This window comes from Boleophthalmus pectinirostris, unplaced genomic scaffold (assembly GCF_026225935.1).
Source record: "Boleophthalmus pectinirostris isolate CB_2022bp ecotype Guang Dong unplaced genomic scaffold, ASM2622593v1 HiC_scaffold_14, whole genome shotgun sequence".
NCBI classification, from domain to species: domain Eukaryota; kingdom Metazoa; phylum Chordata; class Actinopteri; order Gobiiformes; family Gobiidae; genus Boleophthalmus; species Boleophthalmus pectinirostris.
Genome location: NW_026571047.1, coordinates 14,620,181 through 14,639,592, shown reverse-complemented (window position 1 = coordinate 14,639,592; position 19,412 = coordinate 14,620,181). Strand labels below are relative to the sequence as shown.

At 36.3% G+C, this 19,412-nt stretch overlaps 1 protein-coding gene across 1 annotated transcript in view; it reads right to left on the bottom strand.

Moving 5' to 3' along the window:
* LOC110171006 (protocadherin-15-like) overlaps positions 1-19,412 on the bottom strand; it is a 290,940-nt gene that overhangs the window by 173,089 nt on the left and 98,439 nt on the right. Inside the window, exons 7-9 of the mRNA XM_055150550.1 lie at positions 12,338-12,468; positions 11,076-11,175; positions 4,382-4,552 (exon numbers count right to left, since the gene is read on the bottom strand). Coding sequence (XP_055006525.1) covers positions 4,382-4,552; positions 11,076-11,175; positions 12,338-12,468 — 402 coding nt within the window. The remainder of the gene's footprint in view (positions 1-4,381; positions 4,553-11,075; positions 11,176-12,337; positions 12,469-19,412) is intronic.

The window sequence follows — 19,412 nt, the reverse complement described above, 5'->3', positions numbered from 1 at the left end:
AGAGGGAGTGAAGAGTGAGTGGGCGGGCGCGCTGTGAGTTACTGTCACCATCACAAGCAAACAGTGTGAAGAAGAGATGAATGCTCTGCTGACTTGTCACATGCAAAGGTTTTTTTTATGCCTCTAGCGGTGATGGGGTAATTTACAAAGTCGCGAGGAGAGAAATGATGGCCCCTACCTTGTTATAGCAGAGAAAGAAAACAAATTAAAAGGGATGGAGCTTGTACCTTGTGTTTGGTGCTGGTTCCAGACATGTTTCAGATTTGATTACATGTTCATGAATAATAATAGTCAGTAGTTCAGTCTGAGTTCAGTGTGGTTTGTGTGCCGACTAACGCAATTTGTAAACAAGTTGTATATAAATCAAGACAGATATTGCAGGTTGGCCTGTCAACATATAAGATATGAAATATAAAATACAGTATAATATACAATATGTAATGGAGCTGGAACAATATATTTTGGAGCTGAATATTTATCATGTGTACATTTTTATGTAATACAATAAGATTTGAGTTGCAGAGGGTAAAATAAATAAGTTGTCTGGTTATTTATTGGTTCTTTATGTTATTTATTTGTTGCAGCTCATGCCTTTTAATGATGCTGTATGTTTTAAAAAGTTTTACTGGAATTATCATGCTTTGTGTTAGTGGCATAATGTAATTTCAGTATTATAGCTTATTGTTTAATGTTTCTCTGTACTAATATATCATGCTTCAAAATGTGTTATCCTAACAGGCCTAATTGCAGGTCAAATGTGCCAGTTGGAGCGATAAAGTAGTCACACTCTCGTCTAAATAAAATATTGGGGAAAAAAACAAACAAACAAACAAACAAACAGAAAACTGTTATTATTTTGGTAGTCACTGGGTTCAATATTAAAAGCATGAATTTTAAACATGTTGTTTTAAATCTTGTATTGAACTGAGACTAGAGTGCTCATAAAATTTCCGTTTTCTCCTACCCCTTATCTCCACCCACAGCTCTACACTTACATATAGGGATGTAACAATAACCAAAATACTGTGATATTGTATAATCAAAAGTCAGCGCCCTCGTAATATATTGAATTACACGTTTCTTTGCTTGAATTCATTGTTATGGTGTGGCAGAAGAGAGAACTACATAAACCATGATCCTTTGCTCTGTTTCAGTCCAATCTACATGATGAAATAACTTTTATTAAGCACTATTACATATTGATTATTTTGATTATGACAGAAAAGACGGATATTCACAATTTTGTTACCCTTCACAAAGAGTTGCAATAAATATCATATTGCGAGATGCATATCGTGAAAATATAGTATCGAGACATTTGGATATAATTATGTACCTACTTAATTGTAATTATTTTAATGAATCTATAAATAAATAAATATCAGTTCTGCAGTTTTTAACAGGAAGTCAATGAAAATGTTTCAATTATTAATCTTTTTTAGATAAATATAGTAGTTTACAATGAACAAAAATTAAAATCATTATGTACATATGTGATAGTTTAATATAAAATGAATTTATTTAAAACTACTACCAATAATAACACAATACAGGACCTAAATCTGCGTGTCAGCTCTCCAACTACTAGGCCACCATCCCAAACGTGCCCATAGATGTTAGGATATACTTTAAATATGATTAAAAAAAATCATATATGAGCATACAGTTATGATGTACCATGAACTGGAGAAAGCGGTGCTGTTTATTTTATGTTAGTGGCATGTTAGATAGCATGTCTTTCTTTACAAGGGCAACCGTACGATGCTCATTATTCAGTACGCATTACCAACAGCTTGACTTGAGTATATAAAAGTCTATGTTGGATATTTGGGACCGTGCACACCTTATTTAAAAGCAATGAGGTCTGAAAAATGGCCAACCGCAGCTGAACACGGATTCATTTTTAATGCAGTCCAAATGAGTTTTATTTTGTGGGATTTCAAGGGAATGACAAGCTATTTGATGAATAATGTATAAGATTACTGAAAATTAGTTGGTGCACACAAGCAGCAGTGAATCCTTATGGTCTCGCAACTTTCAACTGTGAAATATGGACGTGTTAAAAATATGCAGAACGGAGCATAGCAAATATTATCACAATAATCTAAACTTTGATCGAAGTTAAACCCAGGTATTTATGCAGTGGATTTGTACAATGCTTAGACTTTCTGATTTGTTGACATCAATAACAAGCAGTGGAGATTTGAGCTAAGAGCAGGGGAAAGCAGATTAAAAAATACTCTTCTTGTACTTTTCTTGTCTGATTTTAACATATCTCTTGCCACCACGCTAAGTTACAGGTCAGATCTGGAGATGTGGAGAGGCAAGCCCACTCAATTTAAGAATGCATGTGTTTTGAAAGGTCCATATTACGAGATGTTGTTTCTTCATTGGAGGTGTGTCTTGTTTCATTAACGCATGTTTAAACACACAAACCCTGCATATTTAGTCCATATTTAGTGAGTTCTCTCTGTTTCATCTTGTGAAGTCATGTGGTAAGTCAGAAAGTGCTCCAATCTATTTTGAAACTCCTTCGCTAGAATGAATTCATATGGATACTGTATAACCCTGGAAATGCCAATCTCTACTGAAATAAAGGTCACAGAAATGCTACGACTACATGACATCACAAGGTGGAACAGAAGCATTTTGAGCTCTGGAGATGCTAATAATAAAGGATTAGTCAAACATGTGTGAATGAAACAAACTGTATTCTGCGTAATATAGGATAATATTGAATAAAAGCATTTCAAGCATTAATGCCATTTCAAACAACAAAATGTAATTATTTTGTATTATAGTATATGATTCCCCTCTCATCACAGCACAATCTTCAGGTATTCTGTTGAAGTCTGAGAACCAAAAAGCATATTATGTTCAATAAAGCTCCTTTAATGCTTTCTCTTTGTGTCTGCCTGAATCCCTCCAGGTTGATTTTAGTTCATCACATTCATTTGAGATATATTTCTTACATCCAATTTTTGTATTATTTTCTATGATAAGGTCTAATTTTAATCTAAAAGCAGAGAATAGAAGAAAAACAACATATTAATCACTGAAACTGTGAGCACAAACCCAACCTGTCATATTACGTCTGAGGACATTTCTCTTGCATTTGATGACTCAAAGCTTAACAGTTATTCTGCATCGTTACAAAGTGCTAACAAAGCTCAAAAACTTCATTAGACAGATTTTTCTGTTATTCTAATAATGCAGTTTTAGATCAGTTTGTGAAAAAATGCTGGAAAAAGTTGAGAATTACAGGAAGTAGCAGTGAGTTCAACAAAGTAGAGTTCTGTGTCATCATCAAAACACAAAATCCCATCCAAAATGCAAGGATAATTTATGCACAAGAAAGTGAAGGAACATGTTTTTCTTAAAATTTGAGTAAGGTGTGACCATACATACTATATTTGTATTTGTCAAATCAAAACTATTGTGTAAATTTGAGTTTAGACTCTTGTTTACAGTGTGATTGCTAGGTAACAGGCATAGAAATACTAGGGCTGTAAGCGACTAAAGAAATTCTTCTCTAAACTATTATGTATCTCTATGTATATTATCTGACCTAAACTGTACTCACACAACTTCACGGGACTTTATGTAAAAATACCAAAAAATAGCAATTCGTCAGCTAACTCACTCACTAACCTCTCCTTTCTGCTGTTGTCCCATGTAAATCCGTATAATTTAAATTAGGGATGTAATGATATCCAAATCTCACGGTACAATATTTATTGCGATATTTTGGAGAGGCTAATATAATTGTAGATAGGACGCGTTTCTGCTTTTAAAATACCTTGACAAGATTTTGGTGTGAATTATTTCCATCATAATCCCAAGAATTTAAGTAAAAAACATTTCTTCGTGTTGTCTGCACTGAAATGAATCAGAGGATATGTAGTTCCCTATGTTTATGAGCTGCTACTATAAAACCATGCATTTAAGCAAAGGAACTTGTAATTCAATATATTGTGACAGCCCACGATATTGTTGTGAGACTTTTGACGATAAGATATCATGATATTTCAGTTATTATTACATCCCTAATTTAAATTAAATAATTATTTGACTAATACAACTTTTGGTCAGCTAAGAGATCATCGACCGACAAATCGACTACAGGCCTAGAATCTTAATTACCAATGTATGTCACAGCTACCAATGCCCAACCAGGAAATATAATTCTAAACCATCTCTATCAGACTTGAGAATACAAGGCAAATGAGAATAATTATGTTAACTACATTTCAGTGAAGAGAGTCGTCTAACCTGTCATATTCATTAAATATGACGATTGTAAAAACTAACCCAGAAGTGACCACACCCTCAGTGTGAATGTGTTTTTAGAATAGACTCTGTTGAAGGAGCAGTGACTCACAGGTTCGGTGAGCTCCAGCACTGTGGCCTTGTACGTGATGGGGCTGCAGTCCCTGGTGCGGCCTACAGGGGTACACGGTAAGAACTTGGGGCCCAGGTCGTCTCCGTCCAGAACATCTACGGTCAGTGTGGTGGTGGTGGTCCGCCGCTCGCTCAGGTTGGCAGCACGGTCCTATGGGAGACAAGTGTGCTGTTACTCAGAATGAAAATATACAGGGGAAAGTTATAGGAGCAAATTTGGAGCCACGTTCCATACTAGGAATAGGAATTGATTTACAGACAAATAGCAAATTAAAAACACCAGGATCATGTAGAACAGGTTAATATAAACATTTTAAGATGTTTTTTCAATACAAAGTAAATTGGAGTTGATGGTGCAAGAGCCATGTTCATGTTCACTTCCTATTTGGAACACGGCCTTTAGCGGGTTAGCTATGTCCATTTATACTAGTTTATACAGTCTCTGAACCAATGTATAGGGCTGAGCTACAATATCAAAGTGTTAGTGTAGTATTGTCATACTAAATTTGGTGATACAGTATCATTATTATTATTATTATTATTATTATTTTTTTTATAAAAACACAACAGTCAATAAACCAAGTCAAAACAGATCAATAAAATGTGTGTGTAATGTGTTTGGTTGATTGTGATATACCACAGAATATTATGAGCAATATATTGATTATCACATGTATTGTAAAATAGTGACAGAAAATGTTTCAAATGCAAGACATTTTTAAATACATATTGTGAAGCTGTAGCTACTAGCTGTAAGTCAGACCATTGTGCTGTATTGTATTGTATTTAAACAAAAACCTATTATTAATAAGATTAGAATGTATTCCTGTCAGTAATTATCTTAAACACAGTTCAGTAAATGAATAGTGTTGTGCTTAAAAGACAACTTTTATTGTTTCAGACTTTGTTTTAGAGTTTTATAAATATATTTTCCAATCCTCACAAAGTGAAATTACAGTATTTAAAGCTTTTCAAACTCTTCTCCAAATGATGACCTTGGAAGAGACGAAACAAAAACAGCTCCTTTGTATCCTTGGTAATCTTTTAGGACCATAACCTTGAAAAGACCCCAAGCTGGAAATGACAGGTTTAGTTGGCGATTATAAGAGCTTTCAAAAATCCTTCAAGTTTGAGTGACATCCAAATGCATTTATTCTAAAAGTCTATTTGGGCAAGGTGTGAATGGCCAATTACATGTTTGTTTTTCCAATGTGCAAACATGCATTAGCAGTCTTTCAAAAGCACATTTAGTAGATCTATTTTCTGAGCCGCTGTTGGCTATTTATGAACAGAGACTGGCACAGCACTAACAAGGTCAAATATGCTATACTGCAGGTGAAAACAGTTGATAACACGCTACATTTTACTAGAATCTACCCTAGTTTTTGGCACCCGTAATATCTGATCGTTTTTGCATTTTCTTAAATGATCAGATTATTGAAATGGAATGTAAAAAAACAAACTCCGATAATCTGATTTCTTTTGGAAGGTTCGCATATGTGCAATTGTTAAAGAGGAAGATACAGCAAAAAGGCAAAACAGATAAGATACAGATAAGATACAGACAAAATGTAAAGTAAAAGTTGCTTTTAAATGAATATACTTTGACTTCCAAATACAACCGGCTACATTTACACACACACCAGAAATCTAAACATTATCGGATTCATGGAGGTATCAGATTCTTGAAATGTCATGTAAACATTTGATGTGAATAATCTGATTCCTTTACACCTCTGTAGGTTTTGAAAAGGGAAATTATGCAAAAAGGGCAAACTAATGTGACAAACACAAAAATGAAAGTAAAGATTGAAAGAGTTATTTTAAAAAGAATTGTGCTCTGTCTTCACAATAAAGCATGTTGGGCATAGGCTGTATGGACATAGGTAACCTGCCAGCTGCTCCGTGTTCATGGAGGAGTTTCTGGTTCATGGAGGAGTTTCTGGTTCCATCGACTCAGACTTTACATTGTGAAATTGACGGCCCTCTCTCTGAAACTGCTGCATTGAGCCTCATCTTAACCCACTCTACATAATCCTGGTGTTTTTATTTTGCCATTTTGTCTGTTAATAAATCCCTCCTAATATGGAACTTGCCCAAACACTATTGTGACGTCACACTCCCTTAGTCTGCTTCTTTAAACAGTCTATGGTTACAGGTTAGCATATATAAATAGGCACTAAAAATTATAATAACAAATAAGGTGTATAAAGTGTTGTACAAGCGGCAAATAAATGAGGAATAAAATTAAGCTAAAACCAGTTAAAGGAGGGCCAACCGATAAAAATGATTATTAAGAAGTGATTTAAAAGATGATACTGATGGTGCGAGCCTTATCTCCTCAGGTCATTCCAAAGCCGAAGCACCAAGACCGAAAAGTCTCGATTACCCTTCGTCTGGAGCCTGGACTTTGGGACAGCTAACAGGGACCTGCCTGAGGATTTAAGGCTGCAGGAGGGCTCATAGATCTAATTATTTTGTTATCTGATTTTTTTTAGTTATCTGCTTTTTACTGCCAATGTAAATATACCCACAGTTACTCTGAAAATCCATTCATTGTGTTATCTGATTTCTCCAGTTATCTGGTTTTTGTAGCCAACAACAAGTCCAGGTGGTCATAATATTTAGCTTGATGGTGCAGCTCAAATTTCTTAAAAAGTCAGCTGAGAGCAAAGGCATTGTCCATCCCCCTTTAATCATGAACTCATAAATAGCCTGGAAGTGAAGGAAGCACGACACTAATTAAACCTGGTTTCAACTTTACATCTGACAGTGTGTATGAAGTCAATGGTGTCTGCTCTATTGCATTAAGCTTGTACTGTTCCTCATCTGACAAAGAGAATCACCAAGACGGCCTCCCTGTCAGCGTAATGCCTCTTATCACAGTGACAAGGCCTGATTTGAGGTAACAAGCCAGTCTATAATAGCTCTAATTAAAACTCCAATAGATTACATCAGTGTCAGGATATTTACATAAATGTACATGTGTAGGCTTCACGTAATTACAGGCTACAAAGTTGACAAAGTTGATGTTATGGTGTGAGATAACTTTATAGAACTATGCAATATGTTTAAAGGGAGTAAAAAATGACGCTCTTTGGGGGAGATTGGTTTCATTGGCAAAGCAATTTAGCAAATAAAGCTGTAGTGCGGGTTGTGTTAATGATCTGCGACCAGGCAAGAGGAGGCCATGGATTTCTTGATTCAGGAGGAGGTAATTGAAATCTAATTTTGATCAAGACAGGAATGATGGAGAGGTCTAGTTTTCAACATTTGTATTGCCAGAGTAGAAGAATAGAATGTTAATTTTCTATTATCTTGACAGCTAATGATTGGTAAATAAATGGAAGCAGCTTTATGAGTTCAAAGGCTAATGTACTATTTTTGCCAGTCACAAGTGTGGATTTGGGAAGTCACAAATAGGGATGCACTGATACAATACTAGAATTGAATATTGGTGCCAATATTGAACATTTTGGTCTACAAATTAGTGTAATAAGATGATTTACTAGCCAGTGTTGGTGCAGAACATTTCATAATATTAAACTTGTATTTTTACAAAACTGTTCTGTAGTTACAAAACATGTATAGATAATTTTACCTTACACTGTTTGTATTTAAAGGAAATAAATATTTTCAGTCCCTGCCCTGGTATGGGTTGATGGGTATTGCAGATAGGTGCATTGCGTAACTTTTCTGGTGGATATGTCATTGCTCTGCCAGGAATGTTCCACAGTATGACATTAAACATCTACCTTACATTTACTAAACTACAGGTGGTTTTATAGCTCCAAAATACCTAGAATTTTGATGGTAAGCGGGGTTGCCTCTTCACAGATCTGACTTGTAATTTGGTCTGATGTGATCTCCATGAACATAGAAAGGTTTATACGATACTGTGAAACATTCCAGACAAAGCAACATCTCCATAGAGAAAAGAATTTGATGGGCCCTCCAACCAAATGTTACACAACACATCATTAAAGCCAAAGTATCGACATCAGAATCGAAACAGAAAAGCCTAAATCGGTGCATCTCTGGTCACAAAATCAAATGTAACTTTTTTTTTGGTTTTTTTTTTGGAAGAAACATCTAATTTTTACACTTTTCCCATTTACTGACACCACAGAAAAACAAGAGTGAAATCCTTTAGAATTCATATTGTGTATGTGGCGCTGACATAACTTTGTTTGCTTCTAAAATGTGTATGATTTTTACTGCCAAGTCAATTAACAGCAAAAATCTTGGCATCCCTAGCTCGATAGGCCATTATGCAAATCATAAAAGTATAGGACGTGTTCAATCCTTCATTTTAAAATATGTCCTTTTAGAGGTCGTCAAAATAAATCACATAGTTATTCATTTGGTGTTTGCGATGCAATCTTTCAAATTTATTTTGGTGAGTTGACATGTGTAATCTTATGGGGGCTACGGTAACCTAACAGCTATCATAAGTTGACTGGAAGACTGACTTCTGTTCCTGATTAAAAAATTTTAGTTACTAAGATTTAATTTTTTTCTAATAATTCACACATATTTCCAAGTTTAAAAGTTTAAATAGCATATCGCCAGAGAAAAGAGGTCAGCAAAGGCCAAAATGATTCTTATGTTGTTGAGAAGTCTCCATCACGTCTTTTCCTCGCGGTTAAAATACAACACTTCACTTTATATTGTACTGTGAATATGTCAGGCTTTCAGGCAGACTGAACAGCATTCACCTTCCAGTGCTGTTGACTTTTAATAATGTGTTCAGGCTAAATGGGCCTTGAGAAATATGAATATTAACCAAAAATGCTTTGTTGAGAACTAAAGCTTTTGAGTGCCTTCTCTGTCAGCACACAATCCCTAATGGCAAAACTTAGCAATTTTCTGTGGCGCCTAATGTTCAGATCTCCCTCAGCCTTTGGCCCTACTACTCTGTCTGAGTGAAAATATGAGTGTTATGGTATGAATAAAACATGGCATGCAAAACAAGAGGACCAAACAATTGTATTAAAAAGACGTTAATAGTAATTATAGAGTGCTGCCAGCTCCCTTAAGGCTAATAGATCACAATAGTTGGTGGTTGCTATGGCAGTTAGATAAAGCAGTATTGTGAGAATACGATGCTATAAAAGTGGTATTAAAGTAATAATAAAATGGGTTTTATGAAAAAGTGGATCAAAATAAAGTGTCAGAAGTAAAATGGTCACACAAGAAGGATCACTGACTAAAGAACAATAGCCTGTAGAAAATTGCAATGCTGTTAGGAAGTGGAAGTCAAACTTTATGAAGCCAGGAGTTATAACTACATAAAGTATAAAGTTATTGCTATCTTTGGCGAAAGGGGTCACATTTTGGCGATCATAAAATTCACTGTAGCTGCAGTCTTTTAGTGATACGCATATGTCACCAGAGAAGGCAGCCTTCCTCCCTGTCCCTATCTCAAACTGGTAAAGATAAAGGGTCCAGACCTGGCCTCAAATGGGGGGATTCCACTTTAATGCTTACTGCATTATTCATTGAGACTCAGAGCCCTTCTATCTCACAATGGCGATACCTGGATACGAGTTGATCTCGAAGCACATTGACCTATTGATTTGTTTCTCAGACAAACCCTGCACACTGCAAAGACTCCTTTGTAATATTAGTGATGGCTATTTGTACAGTAGTAGTAGTAGTGTGTACAGTACAGAAGTAGTAGTACTACAGTAGGGAAATGAGAGTCCAGTCTACAGCTGCTCCTACTCACATCTGCTAGATCCCTAGAGTCTAGAGCTCACATCTATATGGGAGTCACATCAAGGACAGGCAAAGATCAATAAAAGCACATCAGTTCATTATAAATGAGCAATATGGACCAATGTGGAATGTGGAACACACTGACCAACTCAATGAGGAAGAAATTATAATTTAAATTTTAAAAATACATCTTGGAGATTTTCAATTTAATAGAAATAGCATCTAGAAAATGAGCTGTGACAAAATCATTCCTAAACTAGAAAAGCACTCAGAGAGCGCAGACCTCCGCCAAGGACTACCCCCATTTTTTATATAAATTGCGATAAAATCAGTCTTTCTGGATCAGATCCGGATCAGCCTTTGGAATATGAAAGAGGATCCCATTGTCCATCCCTGAGTCAAATTTCATGGGGTTTGGTCAATAATTAACCGAGATATTGAGAAACAAAATTTTTGGCCCCATTTACCACAATGTTAACTAAAATTTCAAGGTGATCCAGAATCCAGGATTTCTTCCGGATCACCCCCAAAATGAAATCAGTTCTTCCTTTTCACATTTCCAACAAATCCTGAAAATTTCATCAAAATCGGTCCATAACTTTTTGAGTTATGTTGCTAACAGACAAACAAACAAACAAACAAACAAACAAACAAACAGACAAACGCCGGCAAAAACATAACCTCCTTGGTGGAAGGTAATAAAATGCCCTGAATGATGCCGTCTGGGAGCTACAGGAGAAAGCTCTTCACAGGGAGATAACTCAGAGAAAGAGCCAAATGATAGAAAAGAGCTGGACTGCCTATCAGCTCTCATCCTGGTACTAAACAAAACATGGAGCAAACGCCAACCAAAACTGTACATTACTGATTTACCAGAACCTTTTCAAATGTTCATTGTCATCTGCTGTATTAGCCATCCCTTGTTATGATGTTGTCTTTTCATCTGTACTCACGTTGGCCTGTATGACGATTAAGTAGCGTGTGACCTCTTCATAGTTGAGTCTCTCTCGAAGCACCACAGATCCAAACAGAGTGAGAGGGATGTCAAAAGTCCTGGTGCTCTGAAACAGTGTAAACAAAACTGCTTAAGGCTGAGGTCAGCGGGTCAGACGTCTGCACTTATTCACATATTCATGCATTCTTTTGTTCACTTCAGCAAATACATTCTCCCACCACGAACCACAGAGGGCTTAAGTGATCCACACTAGACTACACTAAGCCTGGCTGCTGGCTGCAAAAGTTGAAGATCAAGAAATGTGGATTCACAGGACTGTAACAATGTAAGCTAGAGGGTGCCAACTACAAACTGGTGTATGTAGTATATCTTGATCTGAAATTAAACAAATCCAATTTATCCATTTTCACAAGAAAGATTAATAAGAATGGCATTAAGATGATACAAAAATATTTACTTTGAATTTAAAATTTAAAATTTTAAAATTTTAAACTTTACAATCTAGTTGGCTCAGTTCACCGAAGTTATAGATAACATATTAGTAAAACAATTACTATGTAATATTTTTAATCTCACATAAATAGACAAATGCAATTGCAATCAGTTTCCTTCACTCATGTTGGTCATTACCTAAGCATTGACAGTACTGCAGTGCAGTTCATTGGTTTTAAAGGGCCTATATTATGCAAAATGGACTCATTTTGGGCCATGTTATAATGTTGTTACCTCCTCAAAACATTTTGGCATCGTGTTTTGTTTTATTCACACGTTTGAGTAACTCTTCATTATTAGTCTGTCTACATCTCCGAAGCTCAAAATGCTTTGCTCCATCTTATGATGTCATGAAGCGGTAGTTTTCAAGTCAGTAGCTACCGTTTGTCTTTTGTTCAGTAGATATTGGTAATTCCAGGTCTGAAATCATCCAAATGATTCTACTGAAGGTGTATGGAGCTTAAAACCACAGTGGAGCACTTCCTGCATTACCACATGACATCACAAGGTGGGACAGAGTGTTTTCTGTTTGAAAAAAAGAACGGGTTTGTGTGTTAAACATGTGTGAATGAAACAAAACACAACTTCAGGTATGTTATGATGAGAAACCAACATAGGTCAGAAACTAGAGTAATATTTTAACTGTTTGAACTTATATTTTAGAGCTGTAGAACTTGTGTGCAGTTGTGAAGCTAACAAATATATTTGTAACATTTACAAATCACACATTACTTAAACAATCCATTGTTTCATGGCTGAATAGATGACATGCCACTTACTGGGTCAGACTTGTTGTACTGAATGGTGTACTCTATCTGTCCGTTCGGCCCATCGTCAATGTCCGTTGCTCCATTGCTTCCCCAGAAATCTGAGAAAACAGTGGTTCCTACTGGTGTCAGCTGTAAGACAAGAACAAACAACAACAATAATTAACCAACCTTCTCTCTTTTGTTGATGTGATAAAATTGTTTCCAAAGTTAAGCAATATCTATAGGGCAACATTAACAGGGTATTGTGTAGTTTTTCTGGTAGAGGGTTTGTCAAATACTTTTCTCCATTCAAATGTTATTGCTTTGTCTGGAAAGTCTGGAGTATGGAAACCAAACCAGACCAAGTTACAGGTCAGATCTGTGGAGAGATAACCCTGCTTACAGTCAGAATGCCTGTTGTTTTTCTATGTCTTTTTGAGCTGTAAAACCACCTGTAATTTAATAAATGTAAGGTAGAGCTATTTAATGTTATACTGTGGGACATTCCAGATAGGGCAGTGACATATCCATAGATGGACCCTCCAACACATAAGTTACACAATGCTGTAAATTCATAGAACTTCAAGTATTTTGTTCTTGTAGTGTGTGTTTATTTTGGTGGAACGGTTAGTGAGAAAGGGAAAGCAGCCGGGCGCCATCGCACATGTTCGATGAAGGACTAAAATGAAAAGGGAGCAGCATGGACACTTCGACTGCAGTCTGTCTCACCCGAGTGGTCAATATCTGAGCAACTTTCACAAGTACAGTCACGAGGAGCGAAGAAATAAGATACTTTCTAATGGAACATGGAAGGAAAAAAATGTATGGTAATGATGCACAGAGTGAGACTAGTGTGCCAATAGTGTTTTGTTTTTGTTTTTAAACAAAGAAAAATGCTTGATAATTCATTTCAGTTTTACACCACAGAATGTGATTTTCAAGATAATTTCCAAGGTTCTTTAGTATTTATATGTGCTGTTACACTAGCCCTGATACAGCTCAAGGACATTCTAAAGCAATAAACATGTTTGTATGTTTTTCAACCTGAATATGTCCTCCCTAACAGTTTCTAGTTTCAATTCCAGTATATATTACTCTGTGTATACATTTTTTACAATGCTAAACTTGAATGTTAAAACTATTTCCTGCTTCCACAACAAGCACAGCAGAAAAAAACAACAACAACAAAAATGTTTGGACATTGACAGCGTTATGCTAAAACATTTCCAATATTTAAATCAGGCAAAATTTCAACATTAGTATACAGAAAAGAGCGCAAAATTAAACAACAGGGCTATACAACTCTAGATACAGAACATATTTTGTTGTAGTTTTGTTTCATTTGAGTGCCTATGCTTTTGTTCACTACATTTAATTATCATTTTCAAAAGTAATTATGTTATTTTAAATCTTTTTAAACAGTACATTTCGTTTTCATGAGATGTTACTATTTCCTGTTTAATTTCCAAGGCCTAAGGTAAAATTGTTCACCATGGTTTCACAGAATGCTGGCAGCGCACGTGTGTCCCAGGTGGATTTGAGCCTATGCAGTGTTGAAAACAAATAGTGCTAATTGGGTTGGGTTTGTTTAGACAAAATACAGTTAGAGAGCGCATGGCTGCTCTGCTAGAGCTTTTTTGGACAAATTAGACACCACAAAAAAGTTGAAATTTAGTTGTTTTAAAGTTCTGCCACACTTTCACAGCTGTTTGTTCCAGCTCTCTTCATGCTTGAATACTCCATGATGCAACAAGTTATTATACAGTGCTGTTTTTTGTGCTTCTTTTCTGTCAGATTTTCCAAGTTTAAGAAAAAAGAACTGAGCTTGGAGATACCTTTTTCTTCTCCTCTCAGAATAAACTATTTTGAGGAGTGCCAAGTTAACTTCAGACATAAGAAGAAATATGCAAGACATTGTTTCATAGATATTTCTGTTGCATTATTATTACAAACATTTCAGAATAAGACTAGTTCTGTGTTGGAAAAAAAATAAAATGATGTAAATCAAATCTCTGTCATGGTGCATGAAACTTTTCTAGTCCACCACCTGTTTGTCTCTATGGAGATGTTTTTGATTTGCCTGGAATGATCTACATTATGTCATTAAACTGGAAGCAGGTGACGCATGTTAAACACCTGTAACTGAATAAATACAAGATAGTTTAATGCCATAGTGTGGAACTTTCAAGGCAGAGCAATAACATCACCACAAAGACAAGCAGATAATGGATCCCATCAGAAAAGTTATAGTGCAACTTTAATCATAAGCAACACATGTATCAATTAATATATGTCTTCAGTTTGACATGTGTGAATTGATACTTTGCAGTGACATCAGGCTGGGGGTGTACACATGTATCTCTAGGGTGGAACATTCAGAAGTTGCCATGGAGATACAATACACACATTAAACAACCATTCATGGTCCTGTTTAGGTGGTTAGATTTTCAACAGAAAGGTGAACTGAAACTGAAAAACTGTAGTGCTATTTGACGGGGACTTGTTTAACGATACAAAATCATCTTCTTAACAAGCCTCAGATAAAGCAGTGCTTATGGTTAGTGTCACACCCTCAGGAAATGTAGATCACATCAGCTGCAAAGTATCAATAGAAGGATATTTACTTTGAGTGTATGAGCGTATTGTGAAGCTTAAAATAAACGGTAGAGCCCCTAATAAAATCATTTCTATGACGTGTTAATTTAATGCCCTCGCTGTTAAATTAACTCTTTAGAGAAGTCAGAAGTGGTAATAATTGTGTGTTGTAATTTAAGTCATTGTCAGTGACAGTTTCTGTCTTTCCCAGCACGTCTCTGTAGTATTTCTCCAGCCAGCCTCACTTGTTTCAAAAATACTGCACTTTGCCTCAGTGAATTTGAACTGCTGCCACAGAACATGAAAGCCACAAGTTCCACCAGTTCAAATTGGGTGGATTGTGTGCGCACTTTCTCTCTCCGCCTCTCTCGCCCGGGGGACATGTCGGAGTGCGGAGGTCTAATCTCCAGACGACACCACCGCACGCTGCAGATTAGGCCCGATTTAGTTGCCGCGGCGATAATTTGTTACATCATTTTCCTCAACAGGGTTATCTCTGCCTCCCACTTAAGCCACAATGGTCTTATGAACGTGCAGGCATGACACTCTGACATTTTTTGGGGGATTTGTTTCCAATATTAAAAAAAGGTTTGGTGGTGCCAGATCATGAGTTAGGCCTCAGGGATTGCCATGTTCTCCCCAAAAAATTGACACAGAAAAATTGGTGTTTTCATGACTGTTTTAAATATAAGTACTAGTATTTTCTAAGCAATTTGATGGTTCATATTATTGCACTACAAAATCCAACAAATAAAACCGTGATAAAATAACCCTAATATATATTTATTTCACTTTTCAATGGGTTTTCAAAGCTACTGAGAATGCACCTATACAAAGCACGATTCTGAGAAATGTACTGGGCGGGTTCAAATATGGAAATTAAATAATAACTAGTACTAATTAAGTAATAACTTAAACACTAATTATTGTTCATTGTAGGCTCATGACCAGTAATAATAATGTTTGAAATCACAGTATAATCATGTCCAGTGCTATTTACTTGAATACAATACAATAAATTATAGGATCCACTTGTCGATGAACTATTTGTGTTTTAAGGAGAGGAATATCTTCTTTCAGTCTCTTCACTGGTTAAGACTGAAACCAGAGTATTAATGTTTGGAACTGAAAATAGCAGTATAGATGTAGTATTTCATGTACACAACAAAATGTGATGATAATTGTCTTAATCAGCTTGAGCTCTCTTCACTTAAAGGTGCATAGTGTAACTTTTCTTGTAGCCTGATTCATCAGCAGGTTTTACTTCGTGGAAATCGTCTGACCTAGGATTTGTTCGCTCGACGATAGGCGGGTACTTCTTTATTTGACCAATTGCTGCTATTTGGTTGTGACGTATGTAATGCGCCAAATCCCGAAGGAAGAAAGGCAATAACTTCTTTCCCCTTGATAAAATTCACCAAACATTCTCTTTGTTGGTAATGATTCCTGAGATCGAGGATTTAAAGCCAGAACACAGAATGTATGGCTTTGTCTCCATCTATCTCGACTGCTTTGTTTACTGTTGTGCTGTAGCACAAAAGGGACCCAGACAGATGCTTGAGTTTGACGTCATGGCTTCACAGCTCTTCGCTCATTGGCTGGTACGTGCTCTGCAACTTCCGGGGGTTTTGCAAACTGTCTAGTGTATTCAGATTCCTGACCTAGTCGCTGGAGAGAAATTAAATTGGCGCTAGGTGGCACCAGCCTGGCTCCTTTTCTTGTGGAGGGCCAATCAAATGCTTTTTTCCATAGAGATAATATCGCTTTGTCTGGAATATTTCACAGTCTGGTATTAAACCTTTTTATCCTCATGGAGACCAAACCAAACCAAGTTACAGGTTAGATGTGTGAAGAGGCAACCCCACTCACAGTCACAATGCATATTTTTTTAGGTATTTTTGAGGTATAAGACCACAGTAACTGAATAAATGTAAAGTAGAGCCCTTTAAAGTCATACCGTGGAACATTCCAGGCAGAGCAAGGACATATCCATAGAAACAAACAGGTAACAGACCCAAACCAAATGGTTACATAGTGCCCCTTTAACAAGAGAATTTATTTTGGACATGCATTTTATTCTCACTTTAAATAATTACTTAAATATTCCAACACCAATTAATAAGGATGGGAGGAGACACATTTTCCACAAGACAATATGAGATCAGGTCTACGAGAATGAGACAAGAAGAGATTTTAACATAAATCCTAATATATAAATTTCACAATTCGTTCACAATTTAATTTCATATTTTTGTTTCCATTCTAGCACTGCTTTTTGGAACCGTAAAAGATGTAGCTCACCAATATGTAACCCTTTTTTGTCCAATCCAAATGTAAACTTGAAAAAAACTAAATCTCACAAGATAATTTTCTCATGTGTGCACGATCTTGTGACAGTTTTGTCTCATGAGATCTTGTGGCACGTGAACTTGTACCATCCCTACGAATTAATGTAGCTATGTAACTTAATTACCAAACTGTGCTTACATTTCTACAACTCACAGTGACTATTCTTGAAAATCCTATTCAATCTTCACTTGACCATAAGCCACGGGAGCATGAATCAGGGTCCACTTTCAGCTGTTTTGTGCTCTTAAAATGAATCAGAGGCAATTATTTCAGTTGGAGTAATGAGGAAACCGCGCGCCACGTTAGCTTCTAAGGAAGATAAAATGGAAAGGTTTGAAGTGTGGCAGAAGAAAGTGGCTAAGGCGAGAGGAAAGGTGCCATAATGGAGAGCTGGAGGAGAGGAGCAGAGAGGAGCCCAAAACAGGAATGAAAGGGATGCTAGCGGAGAAAGATTGGGCAGGACAGGCCTAGGGAAACTCTATAATGAGATATTGGAGTTGGGTTTGCCTGGCTTTGAGCTAGCAGCAGGCTACAAGCGTCCCTGTCCAGTTTAGAAGTCAAGCTGGTTAAATCTGGCTCCCCCCATGCTAGAACATTACAGAAGAATTGGCAGTTTAAAGCCTTAGAAAGCAAAAAAGGCAGGGTAGGTTTCGTTTTTTTGTATCGCATCTTCTGTACATTTTCCGAAAGTGACAACTCTATAAGGTGAATAAAAAAAAAACAACTAAATGTATTTTGGTCTGCTGTGCAAAAGTGTCACGACTGAATTGTGGTCACTATAATGGGAAGAATTTTGAAGTGGAAACTATAGCAACTACTGCCTTTCTATAACACTGACGTCTACTACAAGAAAAAGAAGTCATTTATATGTGTAGTTATTTCTGGTTCTAAATAGTTATTATAAAAGTTAGTATGTAGACATTTTATCAGGATAATATTCATATTTAATTGCACTTGTCCATCTGAATTGTCTGAATAAATGACCAAAGATGAAGCGAGCAAAGTTTAGAGTTACCATTATGTAAAGTGTTGTGTACTATGTGTGTGTGTGTATAAAGAATCAATACAAGAATACATTATGTTAACCCAAACATGCTAATAGATTATAATGTTTGTGTATAGGGCACTTGCTTATTGCCCTATGGGTTTTTGTGGGAGCGTAATGTCATGCTCTGTCTTTTTCCAATAGCTATATTATTTTTTGGGTCAATTTGAATAAAGCAGCCACATATTAAACCAAATACATGTAAATATAAGAACTGATACAGTCTACAGTTGATCATTTCTTCAGCTGGTGAATTAATCGCATATACAGTTCTCACTCACTAACACGGCTCACTGTTTCGTGGATTTTTTTGTGTGAAATTTTGCATGTTTTTTTTTACAGAGTTTGAACATGCATTTTGTTCCTCCCCCTGCATCCTGATTGGCTGAGGGACTGTAGACCATTGTCAATCAATCGCTGTGTCTCCTGTACAGTTGGACTTCTGGACACGCTGGAAGTTATGTGGCTGTAGGTGCCATTATGGAAAAAATTAATCTTTGGTTTGTTAGCTAAAGAAGGAAAAATATAACAGCAATACGTTTTAAGAAGGATGCAAAAAGGGTTGTAACTGTCCTGTCTGAGAAAAGTGTATAAAGTGTGTGGCGAGGGGTTTTATAGCCTTAAAACATATAAAATAATTGTAAAACATAAAGCTGACTACTTTGCGCCTTCACCTATTGCAGGCTATTTTTAGAAGTTAACCCCCGTGATAAACGAGGGACCACTGTATAATACAAAAAGGTGATCAGAACAGTAGCGCTGTAGTCCTTTAGATATTTAGAGTGACCAAAATGTATCCAAGTTATTTTATTTAGATTGTAAGGAATTATATGTAAAAGAGAAGAAAGAAGAAGGTTTAGTGGGTGTGAATCCCATGTGTGTCTGCCTTTTTTCATAAAGTAAAAAGACACTTTTTCCAAGTACTTTTCTGTATAAATAGTTGTTTTTTCTTGAACTCTGAGTGCACTTTGGGTAAGAGAATGAATTGTTTTTGCCACACCCCCTTTTTAGTCCACAGTTGATCGCCAGAACATGTCTTTAGTCAACCAAGAATTTCTTTAGTCGACGGCAGACTTATAGAACAGTTAATAAATCTAAAGCTTTA